This window comes from Pleurodeles waltl, chromosome 12 (genome assembly GCF_031143425.1).
Source record: "Pleurodeles waltl isolate 20211129_DDA chromosome 12, aPleWal1.hap1.20221129, whole genome shotgun sequence".
NCBI classification, from domain to species: Eukaryota; Metazoa; Chordata; class Amphibia; order Caudata; family Salamandridae; genus Pleurodeles; species Pleurodeles waltl.
Window position 1 is genome coordinate 264,087,777 of NC_090451.1, and position 20,589 is coordinate 264,108,365.

The 20,589-nt window shown below is 46.8% G+C and overlaps 1 protein-coding gene across 1 annotated transcript in view; it reads right to left on the reverse strand.

Moving 5' to 3' along the window:
• The window catches only part of LOC138268631 (nuclear receptor coactivator 5-like), a 294,146-nt gene that overhangs the window by 11,865 nt on the left and 261,692 nt on the right, over positions 1-20,589 (reverse strand). Inside the window, exons 13-14 of the mRNA XM_069218473.1 lie at positions 15,265-15,330; positions 15,096-15,161 (exon numbers count right to left, since the gene is read on the reverse strand). Of these exons, the coding sequence (XP_069074574.1) occupies positions 15,096-15,161; positions 15,265-15,330 (132 nt within the window). The remainder of the gene's footprint in view (positions 1-15,095; positions 15,162-15,264; positions 15,331-20,589) is intronic.

Genomic DNA, 20,589 nt, shown 5'->3' on the forward strand with positions numbered 1-20,589 from the left:
TGCAGAGGGAATCCCGAGGCTTCCCCTGACCGCGACTCTTTGAATCCTAAGTCCCGACGCCTGGGAGAGACCCTGCACCCGCAGCCCCCAGGACCTGAAGGACCGGACTTTCACTGGAGGAGTGACCCCCAGGAGTCCCTCTCCCTTGACCAAGTGGAGGTTTCCCCGAGGAACCCCCCCCTTGCCTGCCTGCAGCGCTGAAGAGATCCCTAGATCTCTCATTGACTTCCATTACAAACCCGACGCTTGTTTCTACACTGCACCCGGCCGCCCCCGCGCTGCTGAGGGTGAAATTTCTGTGTGGGCTTGTGTCCCCCCCGGTGCCCTACAAAACCCCCCTGGTCTGCCCTCCGAAGACGCGGGTACTTACCTGCAAGCAGACCGGAACCGGGGCACCCCCTTCTCTCCATTCTAGCCTATGTGTTTTGGGCACCACTTTGAACTCTGCACCTGACCGGCCCTGAGCTGCTGGTGTGGTGACTTTGGGGTTGCTCTGAACCCCCAACGGTGGGCTACCTTGGACCAAGAACTAAGCCCTGTAAGTGTCTTACTTACCTGGTTAACCTAACAAATACTTACCTCCCCTAGGAACTGTGAAAATTGCACTAAGTGTCCACTCTTAAAACAGCTATTTGTGAATAACTTGAAAAGTATACATGCAATTTTGATGATTTGAAGTTCCTAAAGTACTTACCTGCAATACCTTTCGAATGAGATATTACATGTAGAATTTGAACCAGTGGTTCTTAAAATAAACAAAGAAAATATATTTTTCTATATAAAAACCTATTGGCTGGATTTGTCTCTGAATGTGTGTACCTCATTTATTGTCTATGTGTATGTACAACAAATGCTTAACACTACTCCTTGGATAAGCCTACTGCTCGACCACACTACCACAAAATAGAGCATTAGTATTATCTCTTTTTACCACTATTTTACCTCTAAGGGGAACCCTTGGACTCTGTGCATGCTATTCCTTACTTTGAAATAGCACATACAGAGCCAACTTCCTACATTGGTGGATCAGCGGTGGGGGACAAGACTTTGCATTTGCTGGACTACTCAGCCAATACCTGATCACACGACAAATTCCAAAATTGTCATTAGAAATTCATTTTTTCAATTTGAAAGTTTTCTAAATTCTTAAAAGTCCTGCTAGGGCCTTGTGTGTTAAGTCCCTGTTTAGCATTGTCTTTTTAGAGTTTAAAAGTTTGTTAAAAGTTTGAATTAGATTCTAGAAACAGTTTTAGATTCTTAAAAAAGTATTCCAACTCTTAGCAGAATAATGTCTGATACAGAGATGCAGGTGGTGGAACTCGACACCACACCTTACCTCCATCTTAAGATGAGGGAGCTAAGGTCTCTCTGTAATATCAAAAAAATAACCATTGGCTCCAGACCTACCAAAATTCAGCTCCAGGAGCTGTTGGCAGAGTTTGAAAAAGCCAACCCCTCTGATGATGACCTCACAGAGGAAGAAATTAGTGACTTGGAGGCCAATGTCCCTCCTCCAGTCCTAAATAGGGAGAACAGGACCCCTCAAGTCCTGTCTCCAACTGTGTTAGTCAGAAATAGTGAGTCCCTCACAGGAGGGTCCCACATTTCTGAAATCACTGAGGATGCTCTCAGTGAAGATGACCTCCTGTTAGCCAGGATGGCCAAAAGATTGGCTTTAGAGAGACAGCTCCTAGCCATAGAAAGGGAAAGACAAGAGATGGGCCTAGGACCCATCAATGGTGGCAGCAATATAAATAGGGTCAGAGATTCTCCTGACATGTTAAAAATCCCCAAAGGGATTGTGACAAAATATGAAGATGGTGATGACATCACCAAATGGTTCACAGCTTTTGAGAGGGCTTGTGTAACCAGAAAAGTGAACAGGTCTCACTGGGGTGCTCTCCTTTGGGAAATGTTCACTGGAAAGTGTAGGGATAGACTCCTCACACTCTCTGGAAAAGATGCAGAATCTTATGACCTCATGAAGGGTACCCTGATTGAGGGCTTTGGATTCTCCACTGAGGAGTACAGGATTAGGTTCAGGGGGGCTCAAAAATCCTCGAGCCAGACCTGGGTTGACTTTGTTGACTACTCAGTGAAAACACTAGATGGTTGGTGTAGGAAGTTGGCTCTGTATGTGCTATTTCAAAGTAAGGAATAGCATGCACAGAGTCCAAGGGTTCCCCTTAGAGGTAAAATAGTGGTAAAAAGAGATAATACTAATGCTCTATTTTGTGGTAGTGTGGTCGAGCAGTAGGCTTATCCAAGGAGTAGTGTTAAGCATTTGTTGTACATACACATAGACAATAAATGAGGTACACACACTCAGAGACAAATCCAGCCAATAGGTTTTGTATAGAAAAATATCTTTTCTTAGTTTATTTTAAGAACCACAGGTTCAAATTCTACATGTAATATCTCATTCGAAAGGTATTGCAGGTAAGTACTTTAGGAACTTCAAATCATCAAAATTGCATGTATACTTTTCAAGTTATTCACAAATAGCTGTTTTAAAAGTGGACACTTAGTGCAATTTTCACAGTTCCTAGGGGAGGTAAGTTTTTGTTAGTTTTACCAGGTAAGTAAGACACTTACAGGGTTCAGTTCTTGGTCCAAGGTAGCCCACCGTTGGGGGTTCAGAGCAACCCCAAAGTCACCACACCAGCAGCTCAGGGCCGGTCAGGTGCAGAGTTCAAAGTGGTGCCCAAAACACATAGGCTAGAATGGAGAGAAGGGGGTGCCCCGGTTCCGGTCTGCTTGCAGGTAAGTACCCGCGTCTTCGGAGGGCAGACCAGGGGGGTTTTGTAGGGCACCGGGGGGGGGACACAAGTCCACACAGAAATTTCACCCTCAGCAGCGCGGGGGCGGCCGGGTGCAGTGTCGAAACAGGCGTCGGGTTCGCAATGTTAGTCTATGAGAGATCTCGGGATCTCTTCAGCGCTGCAGGCAGGCAAGGGGGGGGTTCCTCGGGGAAACCTCCACTTGGGCAAGGGAGAGGGACTCCTGGGGGTCACTTCTCCAGTGAAAGTCCGGTCCTTCAGGTCCTGGGGGCTGCGGGTGCAGGGTCTCTCCCAGGCGTCGGGACTTTGGATTCAAAGAGTCGCGGTCAGGGGAAGCCTCGGGATTCCCTCTGCAGGCGGCGCTGTGGGGGCTCAGGGGGGGCAGGTTTTGGAACTCACAGTATCAGAGTAGTCCTGGGGTCCCTCCTGAGGTGTCGGGTCTCCACCAGCCGAGTCGGGGTCGCCGGGTGCAGTGTTGCAAGTCTCACGCTTCTTGCGGGGAGCTTGCAGGGTTCTTTAAAGTTGCTGGAAACAAAGTTGCAGCTTTTCTTGGAGCAGGTCCGCTGTCCTCGGGAGTTTCTTGTCTTTTCGAAGCAGGGGCAGTCCTCAGAGGATGTCGAGGTCGCTGGTCCCTTTGGAAGGCGTCGCTGGAGCAGGATCTTTGGAAGGCAGGAGACAGGCCGGTGAGTTTCTGGAGCCAAGGCAGTTGTCGTCTTCTGGTCTTCCGCTGCAGGGGTTTTCAGCTGGGCAGTCCTTCTTCTTGTAGTTGCAGGAATCTGATTTTCTAGGGTTCAGGGTAGCCCTTAAATACTAAATTTAAGGGCGTGTTTAGGTCTGGGGGGTTAGTAGCCAATGGCTACTAGCCCTGAGGGTGGGTACACCCTCTTTGTGCCTCCTCCCAAGGGGAGGGGGTCACAATCCTAACCCTATTGGGGGAATCCTCCATCTGCAAGATGGAGGATTTCTAAAAGTTAGAGTCACCTCAGCTCAGGACACCTTAGGGGCTGTCCTGACTGGCCAGTGACTCCTCCTTGTTTTTCTCATTATTTTCTCCGGCCTTGCCGCCAAAAGTGGGGCCTGGCCGGAGGGGGCGGGCAACTCCACTAGCTGGAGTGTCCTGCTGGGTTGGCACAAAGGAGGTGAGCCTTTGAGGCTCACCGCCAGGTGTGACAATTCCTGCCTGGGGGAGGTGTTAGCATCTCCACCCAGTGCAGGCTTTGTTACTGGCCTCAGAGTGACAAAGGCACTCTCCCCATGGGGCCAGCAACATGTCTCGGTTTGTGGCAGGCTGCTAAAACTAGTCAGCCTACACAGATAGTCGGTTAAGTTTCAGGGGGCACCTCTAAGGTGCCCTCTGGGGTGTATTTTACAATAAAATGTACACTGGCATCAGTGTGCATTTATTGTGCTGAGAAGTTTGATACCAAACTTCCCAGTTTTCAGTGTAGCCATTATGGTGCTGTGGAGTTCGTGTTTGACAAACTCCCAGACCATATACTCTTATGGCTACCCTGCACTTACAATGTCTAAGGTTTTGTTTAGACACTGTAGGGGTACCATGCTCATGCACTGGTACCCTCACCTATGGTATAGTGCACCCTGCCTTAGGGCTGTAAGGCCTGCTAGAGGGGTGTCTTACCTATACTGCATAGGCAGTGAGAGGCTGGCATGGCACCCTGAGGGGAGTGCCATGTCGACTTACTCGTTTTGTCCTCACTAGCACACACAAGCTGGCAAGCAGGGTGTCTGGGCTGAGTGAGAGGTCTCCAGGGTGGCATAAGACATGCTGCAGCCCTTAGAGACCTTCCTTGGCATCAGGGCCCTTGGTACTAGAAGTACCAGTTACAAGGGACTTATCTGGATGCCAGGGTCTGCCAATTGTGGATACAAAAGTACAGGTTGGGGAAAGAACACTGGTGCTGGGGCCTGGTTAGCAGGCCTCAGCACACTTTCAATTGTAAACATAGCATCAGCAAAGGCAAAAAGTCAGGGGGCAACCATGCCAAGGAGGCATTTCCTTACAGTTGGATTCAAGGCAGTGGTGTAAGTAATTATGATGGGCTGTACAATTTATTTGTGAAAGAACACCTGTTAAGTAATTGTTTCAATGATAAACTGCATCAGCATCTGGTAGACCTAGGACCAATTTCTCCCCAAGAATTGGGAAAGAAGGCGGACCATTGGGTCAAGACAAGGGTGTCCAAGACTTCAACAGGGGGTGACCAAAAGAAAGGGGTCACAAAGACTCCCCAGGGGAAGGGTGATGAGACAACCAAAACTAAAAATAGTAAAGAGTCTTCTACAGGCCCCCAAAAACCTGCACAGGAGGGTGGGCCCAGAGCCTCTTCACAAAACAATGGGTACAAGGGTAAAAACTTTGATCCCAAAAAGGCCTGGTGTCATAGCTGTAAACAGCATGGACACCAAACTGGAGACAAGGCCTGTCCCAAGAAAGGTTCCACTCCAAACTCCCATCCAGGTAACACTGGTATGGCTAGTCTCCAAGTGGGATCAACAGTGTGCCCAGAGCAAATCAGGGTCCACACTGAAGCTACTCTAGTTTCTGAGGGTGGGGTGGATTTAGCCACACTAGCTGTCTGGCCGCCTAACATGCAAAAATACAGACAGCAACTCTTAATTAATGGGACTAGAATAGAGGGCCTGAGGGATACAGGTGCCAGTGTCACCATGGTGACAGAGAAACTGGTTTCCCCTGGCCAATACCTGACTGGAAAAACTTACACAGTCACCAACGCTGACAATCAGAGAAAAGTACATCCCATGGCAATGGTTACTTTAGAATGGGGAGGGGTCAAAGGCCTGAAACAGGTGGTGGTCTCCTCAAATATCCCAGTGGACTGTCTGCTTGGAAATGACCTGGAGTCCTCAGCATGGGCTGAGGTAGAACTAAAAACCCATGCAGCAATGCTGGGTATCCCTGAACTGGTGTGTGTGAAAACAAGAGCACAATGCAAGGCACAGGGTGAAAAAGTAGAGCTGGAGTCTGGAAAAATGGCCCAGCCTACCAAGAGAACAGGAAAGTCAGTTGGGAAACCAACTGCAACACAGCAAAAGAAAGGGAACCTCTCTTCTCAGGAAGAAGTTCTGCCCTCTGAGGGAACTGAGCCTTTGGAGCTTGAACCTTATCAGGTTGAGCTCTTAGGCCCAGGGGGACCCTCAAGGGAGGAGCTGTGTAAGGGACAAGAAACCTGTCCCTCTCTTGAAGGCCTTAGGCAGCAAGCTGCTGAAGAGTCCAAAGGCAAGAAAAATGGAACACATAGGGTCTATTGGGAAGATGGACTCCTGTACACTGAGGCCAGAGACCCCAAACCTGGTGCCACTAGGAGAGTGGTAGTGCCTCAGCTGTTCAGGAAGTTCATCCTAACATTGGCCCATGACATTCCCCTTGCTGGACATTTGGGACAAACCAAGACGTGGGAGAGGTTAGTCAACCACTTCTACTGGCCCAATATGTCCAACATGGTTAAGGAGTTTTGCCTCTCCTGCCCCACCTGTCAAGCCAGTGGTAAGACAGGTGGGCATCCAAAGGCCCCCCTCATTCCACTTCCAGTGGTGGGGGTTCCCTTTGAAAGAGTGGGTGTGGACATAGTTGGTCCACTAGAACCTCCCACAGCCTCAGGAAATATGTATATCCTGGTAGTAGTGGATCATGCTACCAGGTATCCTGAAACTATTCCCCTTAGGTCGACTACTGCCCCTGCAGTAGCCAAGGCCCTCATTGGTATCTTTACCAGAGTGGGTTTCCCTAAGGAGGTGGTGTCTGACAGAGGTACCAACTTCATGTCAGCATACCTAAAACACATGTGGAATGAGTGTGGAGTGACTTATAAATTCACTACACCATACCATCCACAAACTAATGGCTTGGTTGAGAGATTCAACAAGACATTAAAAGGCATGATCATGGGGCTCCCAGAAAAACTCAAAAGGAGATGGGATGTCCTCTTGCCATGTCTGCTTTTCGCTTACAGAGAGGTGCCTCAGAAGGGAGTAGGATTCTCACCCTTTGAACTTCTGTTTGGACATTGTAGGAAGTTGCCTCTGTATGCACTATTTCAAAGTGAGGAATAGTATGCACAGAGTCCAAGGGTTCCCCTTAGAGGTAAGATAGTGGCCAAAAAGAGATAATACTAATGCTCTATTTTGTGGTAGTGTGGTCGAGCAGTAGGCTTATCCAAGGAGTAGTGTTAAGCATTTGTTGTACATACACAGACAATAAATGAGGTACACACACTCAGAGACAAATCCAGCCAATAGGTTTTTGTATAAAAAAATATCTTTTCTTAGTTTATTTTAAGAACCACAGGTTCAAATTCTACATGTAATATCTCATTCGAAAGGTATTGCAGGTAAGTACTTTAGGAACTTTAAATCATAAAAATTGCATGTATACTTTCCAAGTTATTGACAAATAGCTGTTTTAAAAGTGGACACTTAGTGCAATTTTCACAGTTCCTAGGGGAGGTAAGTTTTTGTTAGTTTTACCAGGTAAGTAAGACACTTACAGGGTTCAGTTCTTGGTCCAAGGTAGCCCACCGTTGGGGGTTCAGAGCAACCCCAAAGTCACCACACCAGCAGCTCAGGGCCGGTCAGGTGCAGAGTTCAAAGTGGTGCCCAAAACACATAGGCTAGAATGGAGAGAAGGGGGTGCCCCGGTTCCGGTCTGCTTGCAGGTAAGTACCCGCGTCTTCGGAGGGCAGACCAGGGGGGTTTTGTAGGGCACCGGGGGGGACACAAGCCCACACAGAAATTTCACCCTCAGCAGCGCGGGGGCGGCCGGGTGCAGTGTAGAAACAAGCGTCGGGTTCGCAATGTTGGTCTATGAGAGATCTCGCGATCTCTTTAGCGCTGCAGGCAGGCAAGGGGGGGATTCCTCAGGGAAACCTCCACTTGGACAAGGGAGAGGGACTCCTGGGGGTCACTTCTCCAGTGAAAGTCCGGTCCTTCAGGTCCTGGGGGCTGCGGGTGCAGGGTCTCTCCCAGGCGTCGGGACTTTAGGTTCAAAGAGTCGCGGTCAGGGGAAGCCTCGGGATTCCCTCTGCAGGCGGCGCTGTGGGGGCTCAGGGGGGACAGGTTTTGGTACTCACAGTATCAGAGTAGTCCTGGGGTCCCTCCTGAGGTGTTGGATCGCCACCAGCCGAGTCGGGGTCGCCGGGTGCAGTGTTGCAAGTCTCACGCTTCTTGCGGGGAGCTTGCAGGGTTCTTTAAAGCTGCTGGAAACAAAGTTGCAGCTTTTCTTGGAGCAGGTCCGCTGTCCTCGGGAGTTTCTTGTCTTTTCGAAGCAGGGGCAGTCCTCAGAGGATGTCGAGGTCGCTGGTCCCTTCGGAAGGCGTCGCTGGAGCAGGATCTTTGGAAGGCAGGAGACAGGCCGGTGAGTTTCTGGAGCCAAGGCAGTTGTCGTCTTCTGGTCTTCCGCTGCAGGGGTTTTCAGCTAGGCAGTCCTTCTTGTAGTTGCAGGAATCTAATTTTCTAGGGTTCAGGGTAGCCCTTAAATACTAAATTTAAGGGCGTGTTTAGGTCTGGGGGGTTAGTAGCCAATGGCTACTAGCCCGGAGGGTGGGTACACCCTCTTTGTGCCTCCTCCCAAGGGGAGGGGGTCACAATCCTAACCCTATTGGGGGAATCCTCCATCTGCAAGATGGAGGATTTCTAAAAGTCAGTCACCTCAGCTCAGGACACCTTAGGGGCTGTCCTGACTGGCCAGTGACTCCTCCTTGTTTTTCTCATTATTTTCTCCGGCCTTGCCGCCAAAAGTGGGGCCTGGCCGGAGGGGGCGGGCAACTCCACTAGCTGGAGTGTCCTGCTGGGTTGGCACAAAGGAGGTGAGCCTTTGAGGCTCACCGCCAGGTGTGACAATTCCTGCCTGGGGGAGGTGTTAGCATCTCCACCCAGTGCAGGCTTTGTTACTGGCCTCAGAGTGACAAAGGCACTCTCCCCATGGGGCCAGCAACATGTCTCGGTTTGTGGCAGGCTGCTAAAACTAGTCAGCCTACACAGATAGTCGGTTAAGTTTCAGGGGGCACCTCTAAGGTGCCCTCTGGGGTGTGTTTTACAATAAAATGTACACTGGCATCAGTGTGCATTTATTGTGCTGAGAAGTTTGATACCAAACTTCCCAGTTTTCAGTGTAGCCATTATGGTGCTGTGGAGTTCGTGTTTGACAAACTCCCAGACCATATACTCTTATGGCTACCCTGCACTTACAATGTCTAAGGTTTTGTTTAGACACCGTAGGGGTACCATGCTCATGCACTGGTACCCTCACCTATGGTATAGTGCACCCTGCCTTAGGGCTGTAAGGCCTGCTAGAGGGGTGTCTTACCTATACTGCATAGGCAGTGAGAGGCTGGCATGGCACCCTGAGGGGAGTGCCATGTCGACTTACTCGTTTTGTCCTCACTAGCACACACAAGCTGGTAAGCACGGTGTCTGTGCTGAGTGAGAGGTCTCCAGGGTGGCATAAGACATGCTGCAGCCCTTAGAGACCTTCCTTGGCATCAGGGCCCTTGGTACTAGAAGTACCAGTTACAAGGGACTTATCTGGATGCCAGGGTCTGCCAATTGTGGATACAAAAGTACAGGTTAGGGAAAGAACACTGGTGCTGGGGCCTGGTTAGCAGGCCTCAGCACACTTTCAATTGTAAACATAGCATCAGCAAAGGCAAAAAGTCAGGGGGCAACCATGCCAAGGAGGCATTTCCTTACAGACATCCTGTAAGGGGACCACTTGCCCTTGTTAAAGAAGGCTGGGAGAGACCTCTCCATGAGCCTAAACAGGACATAGTGGACTATGTACTTGGCCTTCGCTCTAGAATGGCAGAGTACATGGAAAAGGCAACCAAAAACCTTGAGGCCAGCCAACAGCTCCAGAAGTTTTGGTATGACCAAAAGGCTGCACTGGTTGAGTTCCAACCAGGGCAGAAAGTCTGGGTTCTGGAGCCTGTGGCTCCCAGGGCACTCCAGGACAAATGGAGTGGCCCTTACCCAGTGCTAGAAAGGAAGAGTCAGGTCACCTACCTGGTGGACCTGGGCACAAGCAGGAGCCCCAAGAGGGTGATCCATGTGAACCGCCTTAAGCTCTTCCATGACAGGGCTGATGTGAATCTGTTGATGGTAACAGATGAGGATCAGGAGGCAGAGAGTGAACCTCTCCCTGATCTTCTGTCATCAGACCCAAAAGATGGCACAGTAGATGGAGTGATCTACTCAGACACCCTCTCTGGCCAACAGCAAGCTGATTGTAGGAGAGTCCTACAACAGTTTCCTGAACTCTTCTCCTTAACCCCTGGTCAGACACACCTGTGTACCCATGATGTGGACACAGGAGACAGCATGCCTGTCAAGAACAAAATCTTTAGACAGTCTGACCATGTTAAGGAAAGCATCAAGGTGGAAGTCCACAAGATGCTGGAATTGGGAGTAATTGAGCGCTCTGACAGCCCCTGGGCTAGCCCAGTGGTCTTAGTCCCCAAACCTCACACCAAAGATGGAAAGAAAGAGATGAGGTTTTGTGTGGACTACAGAGGGCTCAATTCTGTCACCAAGACAGATGCTCATCCAATTCCAAGAGCTGATGAGCTCATAGATAAATTAGGTGCTGCCAAATTCTTAAGTACCTTTGACTTGACAGCAGGGTACTGGCAAATAAAAATGGCACCTGGAGCAAAAGAGAAAACAGCATTCTCCACACCTGATGGGCATTATCAGTTTACTGTTATGCCCTTTGGTTTAAAGAATGCCCCTGCCACCTTCCAAAGGTTGGTGAATCAAGTCCTTGCTGGCTTGGAGTCCTTTAGCACAGCTTATCTTGATGATATTGCTGTCTTTAGCTCCACCTGGCAGGATCACCTGGTCCACCTGAAGAAGGTTTTGAAGGCTCTGCAATCTGCAGGCCTCTCTATCAAGGCATCCAAATGCCAGATAGGGCAGGGAACTGTGGTTTACTTGGGCCACCTTGTAGGTGGAGGCCAAGTTCAGCCACTCCAACCCAAGATCCAGACTATTCTGGACTGGGTAGCTCCAAAAACCCAGACTCAAGTCAGGGCATTCCTTGGCTTGACTGGGTATTACAGGAGGTTTGTGAAGGGATTTGGATCCATTGTGACAGCCCTCACTGAACTCACCTCCAAGAAAATGCCCAAGAAAGTGAACTGGACTGTGGAATGCCAACAGGCCTTTGACACCCTGAAACAAGCAATGTGCTCAGCACCAGTTCTAAAAGCTCCAGATTATTCTAAGCAGTTCATTGTGCAGACAGATGCCTCTGAACATGGGATAGGGGCAGTTTTGTCCCAAACAAATGATGATGGCCTTGACCAGCCTGTTGCTTTCATTAGCAGGAGGTTACTCCCCAGGGAGCAGCGTTGGAGTGCCATTGAGAGGGAGGCCTTTGCTGTGGTTTGGTCCCTGAAGAAGCTGAGACCATACCTCTTTGGGACTCACTTCCTAGTTCAAACTGACCACAGACCTCTCAAATGGCTGATGCAAATGAAAGGTGAAAATCCTAAACTGTTGAGGTGGTCCATCTCCCTACAGGGAATGGACTTTATAGTGGAACACAGACCTGGGACTGCCCATGCCAATGCAGATGGCCTTTCCAGGTTCTTCCACTTAGAAAATGAAGACTCTCTTGGGAAAGGTTAGTCTCATCCTCTTTCGTTTGGGGGGGGGGGGGTTGTGTAAGGAAATGCCTCCTTGGCATGGTTGCCCCCTGACTTTTTGCCTTTGCTGATGCTATGTTTACAATTGAAAGTGTGCTGAGGCCTGCTAACCAGGCCCCAGCACCAGTGTTCTTTCCCTAACCTGAACTTTTGTATCCACAATTGGCAGACCCTGGCATCCAGATAAGACCCTTGTAACTGGTACTTCTAGTACCAAGGGCCCTGATGCCAAGGAAGGTCTCTAAGGGCTGCAGCATGTCTTATGCCACCCTGGAGACCTCTCACTCAGCACAGACACTCTGCTTGCCAGCTTGTGTGTGCTAGTGAGGACAAAACGAGTAAGTCGACATGGCACTCCCCTCAGGGTGCCATGCCAGCCTCTCACTGCCTATGCAGTATAGGTAAGACACCCCTCTAGCAGGCCTTACAGCCCTAAGGCAGGGTGCACTATACCATAGGTGAGGGTACCAGTGCATGAGCATGGTACCCCTACAGTGTCTAAACAAAACCTTAGACATTGTAAGTGCAGGGTAGCCATAAGAGTATATGGTCTGGGAGTCTGTCAAACACGAACTCCACAGCACCATAATGGCTACACTGAAAACTGGGAAGTTTGGTATCAAACTTCTCAGCACAATAAATGCACACTGATGCCAGTGTACATTTTATTGTAAAATACACCACAGAGGGCACCTTAGAGGTGCCCCCTGAAACTTAACCGACTGTCTGTGTAGGCTGACTAGTTCCAGCAGCCTGCCACACCAGAGACATGTTGCTGGCCCCATGGGGAGAGTGCCTTTGTCACTCTGAGGCCAGTAACAAAGCCTGCACTGGGTGGAGATGCTAACACCTCCCCCAGGCAGGAGCTGTAACACCTGGCGGTGAGCCTCAAAGGCTCACCCCTTTGTCACAGCCCAGCAGGGCACTCCAGCTTAGTGGAGTTGCCCGCCCCCTCCGGCCACGGCCCCCACTTTTGGCGGCAAGGCTGGAGGGAACAAAGAAAGCAACAAGGAGGAGTCACTGGCCAGTCAGGACAGCCCCTAAGGTGTCCTGAGCTGAGGTGACTCTGACTTTTAGAAATCCTCCATCTTGCAGATGGAGGATTCCCCCAATAGGGTTAGGATTGTGACCCCCTCCCCTTGGGAGGAGGCACAAAGAGGGTGTACCCACCCTCAGGGCTAGTAGCCATTGGCTACTAACCCCCCAGACCTAAACACGCCCTTAAATTTAGTATTTAAGGGCTACCCTGAACCCTAGAAAATTAGATTCCTGCAACTACAAGAAGAAGGACTGCCTAGCTGAAAACCCCTGCAGAGGAAGACCAGAAGACGACAACTGCCTTGGCTCCAGAAACTCACCGGCCTGTCTCCTGCCTTCCAAAGATCCTGCTCCAGCGACGCCTTCCAAAGGGACCAGCGACCTCGACATCCTCTGAGGACTGCCCCTGCTTCGAAAAGACAAGAAACTCCCGAGGACAGCGGACCTGCTCCAAGAAAAGCTGCAACTTTGTTTCCAGCAGCTGTAAAGAACCCTGCAAGCTCCCCGCAAGAAGCGTGAGACTTGCAACACTGCACCCGGCGACCCCGACTCGGCTGGTGGCGATCCAACACCTCAGGAGGGACCCCAGGACTACTCTAAGACTGTGAGTACAAAAACCTGTCCCCCCCTGAGCCCCCACAGCGCCGCCTGCAGAGGGAATCCCGAGGCTTCCCCTGACCGCGACTCTTTGAATCCTAAGTCCCGACGCCTGGGAGAGACCCTGCACCCGCAGCCCCCAGGACCTGAAGGACCGGACTTTCACTGGAGGAGTGACCCCCAGGAGTCCCTCTCCCTTGACCAAGTGGAGGTTTCCCCGAGGAACCCCCCCCTTGCCTGCCTGCAGCGCTGAAGAGATCCCTAGATCTCCCATTGACTTCCATTACAAACCCGACGCTTGTTTCTACACTGCACCCGGCCGCCCCCGCGCTGCTGAGGGTGAAATTTCTGTGTGGGCTTGTGTCCCCCCCGGTGCCCTACAAAACCCCCCTGGTCTGCCCTCCGAAGACGCGGGTGCTTACCTGCAAGCAGACCGGAACCGGGGCACCCCCTTCTCTCCATTCTAGCCTATGTGTTTTGGGCACCACTTTGAACTCTGCACCTGACCGGCCCTGAGCTGCTGGTGTGGTGACTTTGGGGTTGCTCTGAACCCCCAACGGTGGGCTACCTTGGACCAAGAACTAAGCCCTGTAAGTGTCTTACTTACCTGGTTAACCTAACAAATACTTACCTCCCCTAGGAACTGTGAAAATTGCACTAAGTGTCCACTTTTAAAACAGCTATTTGTGAATAACTTGAAAAGTATACATGCAATTTTGATGATTTGAAGTTCCTAAAGTACTTACCTGCAATACCTTTCGAATGAGATATTACATGTAGAATTTGAACCTGTGGTTCTTAAAATAAACTAAGAAAATATATTTTTCTATATAAAAACCTATTGGCTGGATTTGTCTCTGAGTATGTGTACCTCATTTATTGTCTATGTGTATGTACAACAAATGCTTAACACTACTCCTTGGATAAGCCTACTGCTCGACCACACTACCACAAAATAGAGCATTAGTATTATCTCTTTTTACCACTATTTTACCTCTAAGGGGAACCCTTGGACTCTGTGCATGCTATTCCTTACTTTGAAATAGCACATACAGAGCCAACTTCCTACAAAGACCAGCACTGAAATGCAGAAAAACTAAACCGAACCCATCGTGCTGGTTAGCGAATTGTGTACTCTGAGGCTGTCACACCTGAAACAGGCAGAGTCACAGTAGAGATTGCATGGTCCCATCTGGTGCTTATTGATACACTGCTGGTGATAAAGCTTGCCTATGCTGTTTTGCATATAAAGGATAATCATAAGGTGAGTAATTTACATGAATTAGTCAGGAGTTGTCAAACGTTCGGTTAGGAAAAATACAGTCCTTATGTAAAGAGAAAGTAATCTATTGGTCTCATTTAGTATATTAGTATACTTCTATAAACTCCACAAAAAAGATACAGAAACATGCTGAAGATGAGCATTTTTTTTCCACATACCATTTTGAGAAAAAACAAATAGACTTCCAATAGACATTAAAGACCATTCATGCATTGCAAGTGTTTGATAAAGAAAAAAAACAGCTAAGTAGTTATTTAGCTATTAGGTGACATTTTATGGGCACATACATATATCACTGATTTCCACCCTAACCAGAAACAAGGTACTATCCTCCAACAAAAAAGTTATTCGGCTTAAAGCTAATCTAATGGCAGATGTAGCCTATTGTTCAGAGACCAAAAGACTGCAGATCCTTCTCTGATGGTCAAAAAAGAACCTTAAGATAGCAGCTACTGAGTTTTGGGGAGTGGGAGTGAAGGGGAAGACAAAGTTAACCTCATTAGGTTAAAAGACCAATAATGTTACACCAAAAGAAAGGAAGGAAACACCTCACAAGTTGAATTGACCACTCCCTTGAGGAACATGAAACCAAAATATCTACAGGACACTGAAAGGAGCAGCCTCTGAAGTGATCAAATCGTTTCTAAAGGGTGTGGGGTGGTAGGGAAAATAGGGAGACACCTAGCATTCAGCTTCACCAGTTATCTGACAACCAACCTGATGGGCGATCCAAATGCAGGCCATGGCCAAGTAAAGAAGGCCTGTAAGCCGACTCTGCTCCATCTGCAAAAATAAAAACAAAAATAAAACCAACACAGTCAAATAAAGCATTGACAAGTAAAACAAAATGTAGCTCTACAACTTCACAAATTCACTAGAAACTCACCTGAAGACCGCTCCAAATGCATACCATGCCCAAGTAGAGAAGGCCTGTAAGTAGACTCATTACCATCTACAAAAGCAGAAAAATTAGGAATTTATATTAAATTCTTTAGAAATTACATATTCATTATTATACACATACTTATTTTTTTGCAATTGCTATGACTGAGGAAAGGGGGTATAATGGTTAGGCACATTTCTCCATTACAACAATCTTCACTGATAAAAAAAAAAAAAACAATGAATAGAAAGCTCATGTGCAATCAATTTGTTTTTAAATCGAGCCACTGGAATATAAAAACAATTATGACAACCTCTGAAAATTAATGCACTTCTTTAAAAATCAACAAACTGAAGAAACTAAGCAGCTGGCAAAGAACAGGAGAAAAACTAACGCCTCACAGAAGCAGCCAGGCTGACCTGTCCCGCAGAGTACTACATTGGCAAACTGCCACTTTTGATAAGAAGCACTGATGGCCTGCTTTATGAAGTTTGTCTCAAAGCAAATTCACCCTTTGCTAGACATGGGACAACCCTGGTATCTCCTGGGCAGCATGTCAATATAGGAAATCGGCTGTGTCATTTTAAACCATTCTAATGATGTACACTTCTTAGAAAACGTGTATTAAAGCCAATGCTTTTACACATTTGTTTAATCTTTGTGAGAGTAGTACCAGGTGACTCCAGTATTCAATCATTCTGAGCCTTAGGATGTCAATTTATATTTTAAAATTAATATTTCTTACTAGGTCACGCAACAACTAAAATATTTTGGTTTGAATTGCCACAACAGGCAGATTTTGATAACTAAATTCCGATCTGCTTATATTAAGGAATACAGTAAAAGTTTTTAAAAAATATGCAAAGGACTACAATTAGTTGTGTTAAAAATTCAGGTCTCTAGTACAGACTACACCATATGAAAGAAGTGGAAGATTAGGGCATATCACATGAAGATCTGGCTGGACAGACCCTGTTGAACATTTTGTGGCTGGGGTTTTCACAGCAGCCAATCAGAAAAACATTACAAAGAAAAGTGAGAAGGGTCTTTCAGGTCAAAAGCATTCTTTTGTTTCCTTCACGGTCACGGCCTTTGTGTCAGTGCATAGTTAGGTGTAGATAGCTCACATTTCTTTGAGACCCTGTTGTGGGTGCTCCAGGCTGGAGACTACCCCGCTGTGAGAAACATCACCCCGACCCAAAAGGCTGTATCTACAGAATAGGGTAGAGAGGCGATCGAATACAAAAGCCACCCTAAAACTGTTCTCATGTATGCAGATTTCTCACCAAGACTGGAGCCTGTGATGTACAGGTTACACACACAGACCACAAACAGCAGGCGCTCAGTGCACAGAACTATCTTGATAACTATAAAAACTTAAGGGCAAAACCAAAAATACCAACTAAAAGCCTATAAGGCTGCAGTCTAAGGAATGCCCGCACGTGCAACAACTGGCTTTTGTTACCATTGCACAAACACCCAAACAAGCTTTTGATCATGCTTTCTCGACCTAATTTCCATATTTTCGTGAAGTTGGCACCAACCTCATGAATTACAAATGTCACTTATTTGGAAGCCAAGAAGCTATATTTAGAGACCACCTCCACTCTGGACAGGGTCAAACCCAGATTTGTAAAAACATTCAGAGCGCTAAAGCACGCTGAGACTGCACAAATAGTAGGAATGAGCTATTCAAAAGAATCTACATTATCAAATATACAAACTGCACAAAATCCATGTCTTTATGATGGCCATTAATGCCCTCTCGCGTTTCTGGTGATATTTATGCCAAATCGTCTTTTTCCACAGTGGTTTATTAAAACGTTAGCCAAAGCATGCAGTGACATCACTGGGCCAAAACACACAGCTGCTTGTTACGAGCCAATTATATACTGAATGACTAAATAGTTCTGTCGCAGGATGGGCAGTAGTTTCAAAACAATAAAAGTCACGGAGTTTGATCAGTGGGATGTCGTCTAGTACGGGCTGGCACATGAAAAACACCAGATAAGTAAAGTCCCTTTTGGTCGGATAGTGCCTGGTTGAGGTTCAAGAGCCTTGGGACTCGTGATTGAGTGCCACGTTTCCCAAAAAAATTAATTGGGCCTCCCAATCAGATTTGTTTGTTTTGTATTGACTCTCTTTTTGTAAGTGTACATTTAGCGAGGTCACCAAAAGCTCTTTGCGATAGTATAGCACCTCTTTCTCGGCTTAACATGGGTCAGAGGAGGTGATGGTAATATAGTGCCTGCGTGGTCAAGGCATTTGGGGTGAATTACAAGTTTGCGCCAAAGACCCTTGATGCCTCAGCTCAATAATAGCGACAATAAAATTTAGGAAAATTACCGATTTAAAAATTCTAGGTCTCTACATCTTGCTTTTCGCCGTATCGTTAGAGAGGTCTGTTCGCAACATGCTTCCACTGTTATTTTCAAGCACTAAAGTGAAGGAAGCAGAGGCGCTATTGCCTTTGAGGAATATAGTCTGAAGGTTGCACTGTAATGTATGCAAGTAATTTCTTTAGAAATAATTTAGAAAGTTTTATCCAACATACTTTACAAAAAATAAAGCCAAAGAAGGTGAAGCGGAATTGCCTGAAAAAGGAAAAAGCGGACGTTCTGCAGAATACGCTGTTATACGTAAAATATCTATGTTCAGGGGAGGAATATTCGGGGCATAGCGTGAAAATTGGAGCAAGAAGCCTTTGTACTGGATGTTTGGAGGGATCAGTGTGGCTCAACCCTGTTCTACGTGTTATTTTGCATTATTGTTATAAAAAAGATACGTTCTTGCGTCTGAGCAGTGTGCTGTAATGCTTCAGTCCACAGCCGAGGCGGAAACTGCACATCTAGCAAACACAGGCACGTATGTGAGGCAAGAAGGAAAGGGACACACAAAAAGCCTTACCCGAGCTCGGCGGCACATGCTACTGGGCAGTCTCTCCCCATAGTCAGCTGCTCTTGAGAGCTTGGCGGGGAATACTGCCCTCTCCATAACTGCAGGTCATCAGTGGGCTAAGCAATGTAATATAAATGCACAAGTTCCAGTCCCTGCCCGGTTGCGATTTGTTATTTTATATTTACTGATTACAGCAGTAAAATACCTTATCCCAGGAATGTCCAGGGACACGAGTATAACAAAGTAGTGATCGGTGGTTCTCCGTAGGTGACTGCACAGAAAGTGCAAGAGGTCAGCCTGAGTCCTTGCAATTTGTTTAAGTCTACTCGTCTATGTACTTGTCAGTGGAAGGCCACTGGAAGCAGTACTTGGGCGAGGCTCCACAGTGCAATGATGGAAGCGAAAAGGAGGAGCTGAACAGCAGTGAAACAAGAGTGACGTGGTAGCCACATGGGATAGATTAGATAAAATAGATAGATAAGATAGATAAGATAGATAAGATAGATAAGATAGATAAGATAGATAAGATAGATAAGATAGATAAGATAGATAAGATAGATAAGATAGATAAGATAGATAAGATAGATAAGATAGATAAGATAGATAAGATAGATAAGATAGATAAGATAGATAGATAAAATAGATAGATAAAATAGATAGATAGATTAGATAGATAGATAAAATAGATAGATTAGATAGATTAGATAGATAAAATAGATTAGATAGCTAAAATAGATTAGATAGATAAAATAGATTAGATAGATAAAATAGATTAGATAGATTAGATAGATAAAATAGATTAGATAGATAATTTTTTTTTTTAAATACACTGCAGGCAAATCCTAAAAAGGGGCCTCGAAACATGTTTAACCCCAATCATTTTTCCACAGGAAAATTAGGCACTGCAACAGTCAAAGTGGTTGAATGGAATTACATCAAATTTGGCAGGAACCTAGTTCTTGGTTCTGAAAGTATGCTTTTAGGTCTCACCTGCAAGCGTGCACAAGCTGCATGCGTTTGAACTTACAAGAGATATTGTATACAACAAAGGACTTACAATTTCCTCCATTGGTTAACATTTGTTGGCCTCGTTATTTGCCGTCTTCGAAATGGCTAGAGCATGGACCAAGTATTGAGCACTTTAGCTTGATTGTTGTACTTCAACTGATCACGCTGTAACTGAGTTACTACTTCTTTTTTGCTTTGCTTCTCAAAAGAAGCCTTTTTCTCCTTTGAAATGGACTGCTGTGCAGCATGGCAAAAGCATTTAAAAAAAAAAAAAAAAAAAAAAAAAAAAAAAAAGGACTGATGCATCCAGTGCTAATGGTCTTAATTTCATAAAAAAACAAAATAAGGCACAGTATGCACGCCACATAAAAAAAAAAAAAAATGGTTAGCCTCCTGGGTCATTCCACAGCTGCAGCTGTGAGCTCATCACCCTCGCAATGCACTAATTACCTACCATATTACATTATTCACAACATGTTCTATGACATCATTGGATACCATGACTGCAACATCTTAAATTATATGATTGATGACACTCTGCATGGCGGGAGTTGTAGTTATTTGTGGTAACTATAACTGGTTAATTTCAGTGATTGGGTTATTTGAAACATTGTTTTAACTGAGCTTGAACTCCCAATTATAACATCCCTTGACCTTTGTTTTTTTTCAGTGAATGTAAGTTTTTTTTTTAATGTAAATTAAGATTATAATAAAAATTCATAACTAGTCTAGTCAGACTGGGCTGCTTCCACCAGATGACATTTTATTGGGTTAGTAATTAGGAATAGCGACAAACATTAGGTTTCAGACCTAAGAGGTGCAACAATCAATGTGCTGTCATTACCCCATTGGGCTAGTATGACGTGCATGACACCGGGGCTGGATGTTGATTGCTAGACTCTAAGCAAGTCAGGGACTAACTGAAGAAAAGTATTAGACTGCACACCGTGTGAAGTGTCTCAAACAAGATCTATGTATGCATTTTGCACAGTGGAATAAGGACTATTCAATTTTGCTGCTCTACTCCATAACCAACACTTCTTGGAACATTGCCAGTGGGAGAGTGTTGAAAAGCACCCTTTTTGGCATGGTTTGCACCAACTATGTTTGATATCCGATGTGCCCCCCAGAGGACCCCCAGCTGTCCAGAGTCTAAGCGCATTGTGGTTTCACCCTTCCTGGACTCCCTGAAGTTGCCTGCAGCCTCTACATGCAGGTCCCACGCGCCCCACAGCTACTACAGTGAGAGAACTCAACCCCTAAAGCAACCACTGTACCAGATGCTGTGGCCCAATTTGAAGGGGACACCTGATGTCAACGAAGTCCCCATCTCCCATGAGCTTGAGTCCACTGTGGCTTCACCCCTCAGACTCCCTGACAATGTCTGCAGCCTCAGACTACAGGACACCCCCCGACACGAGT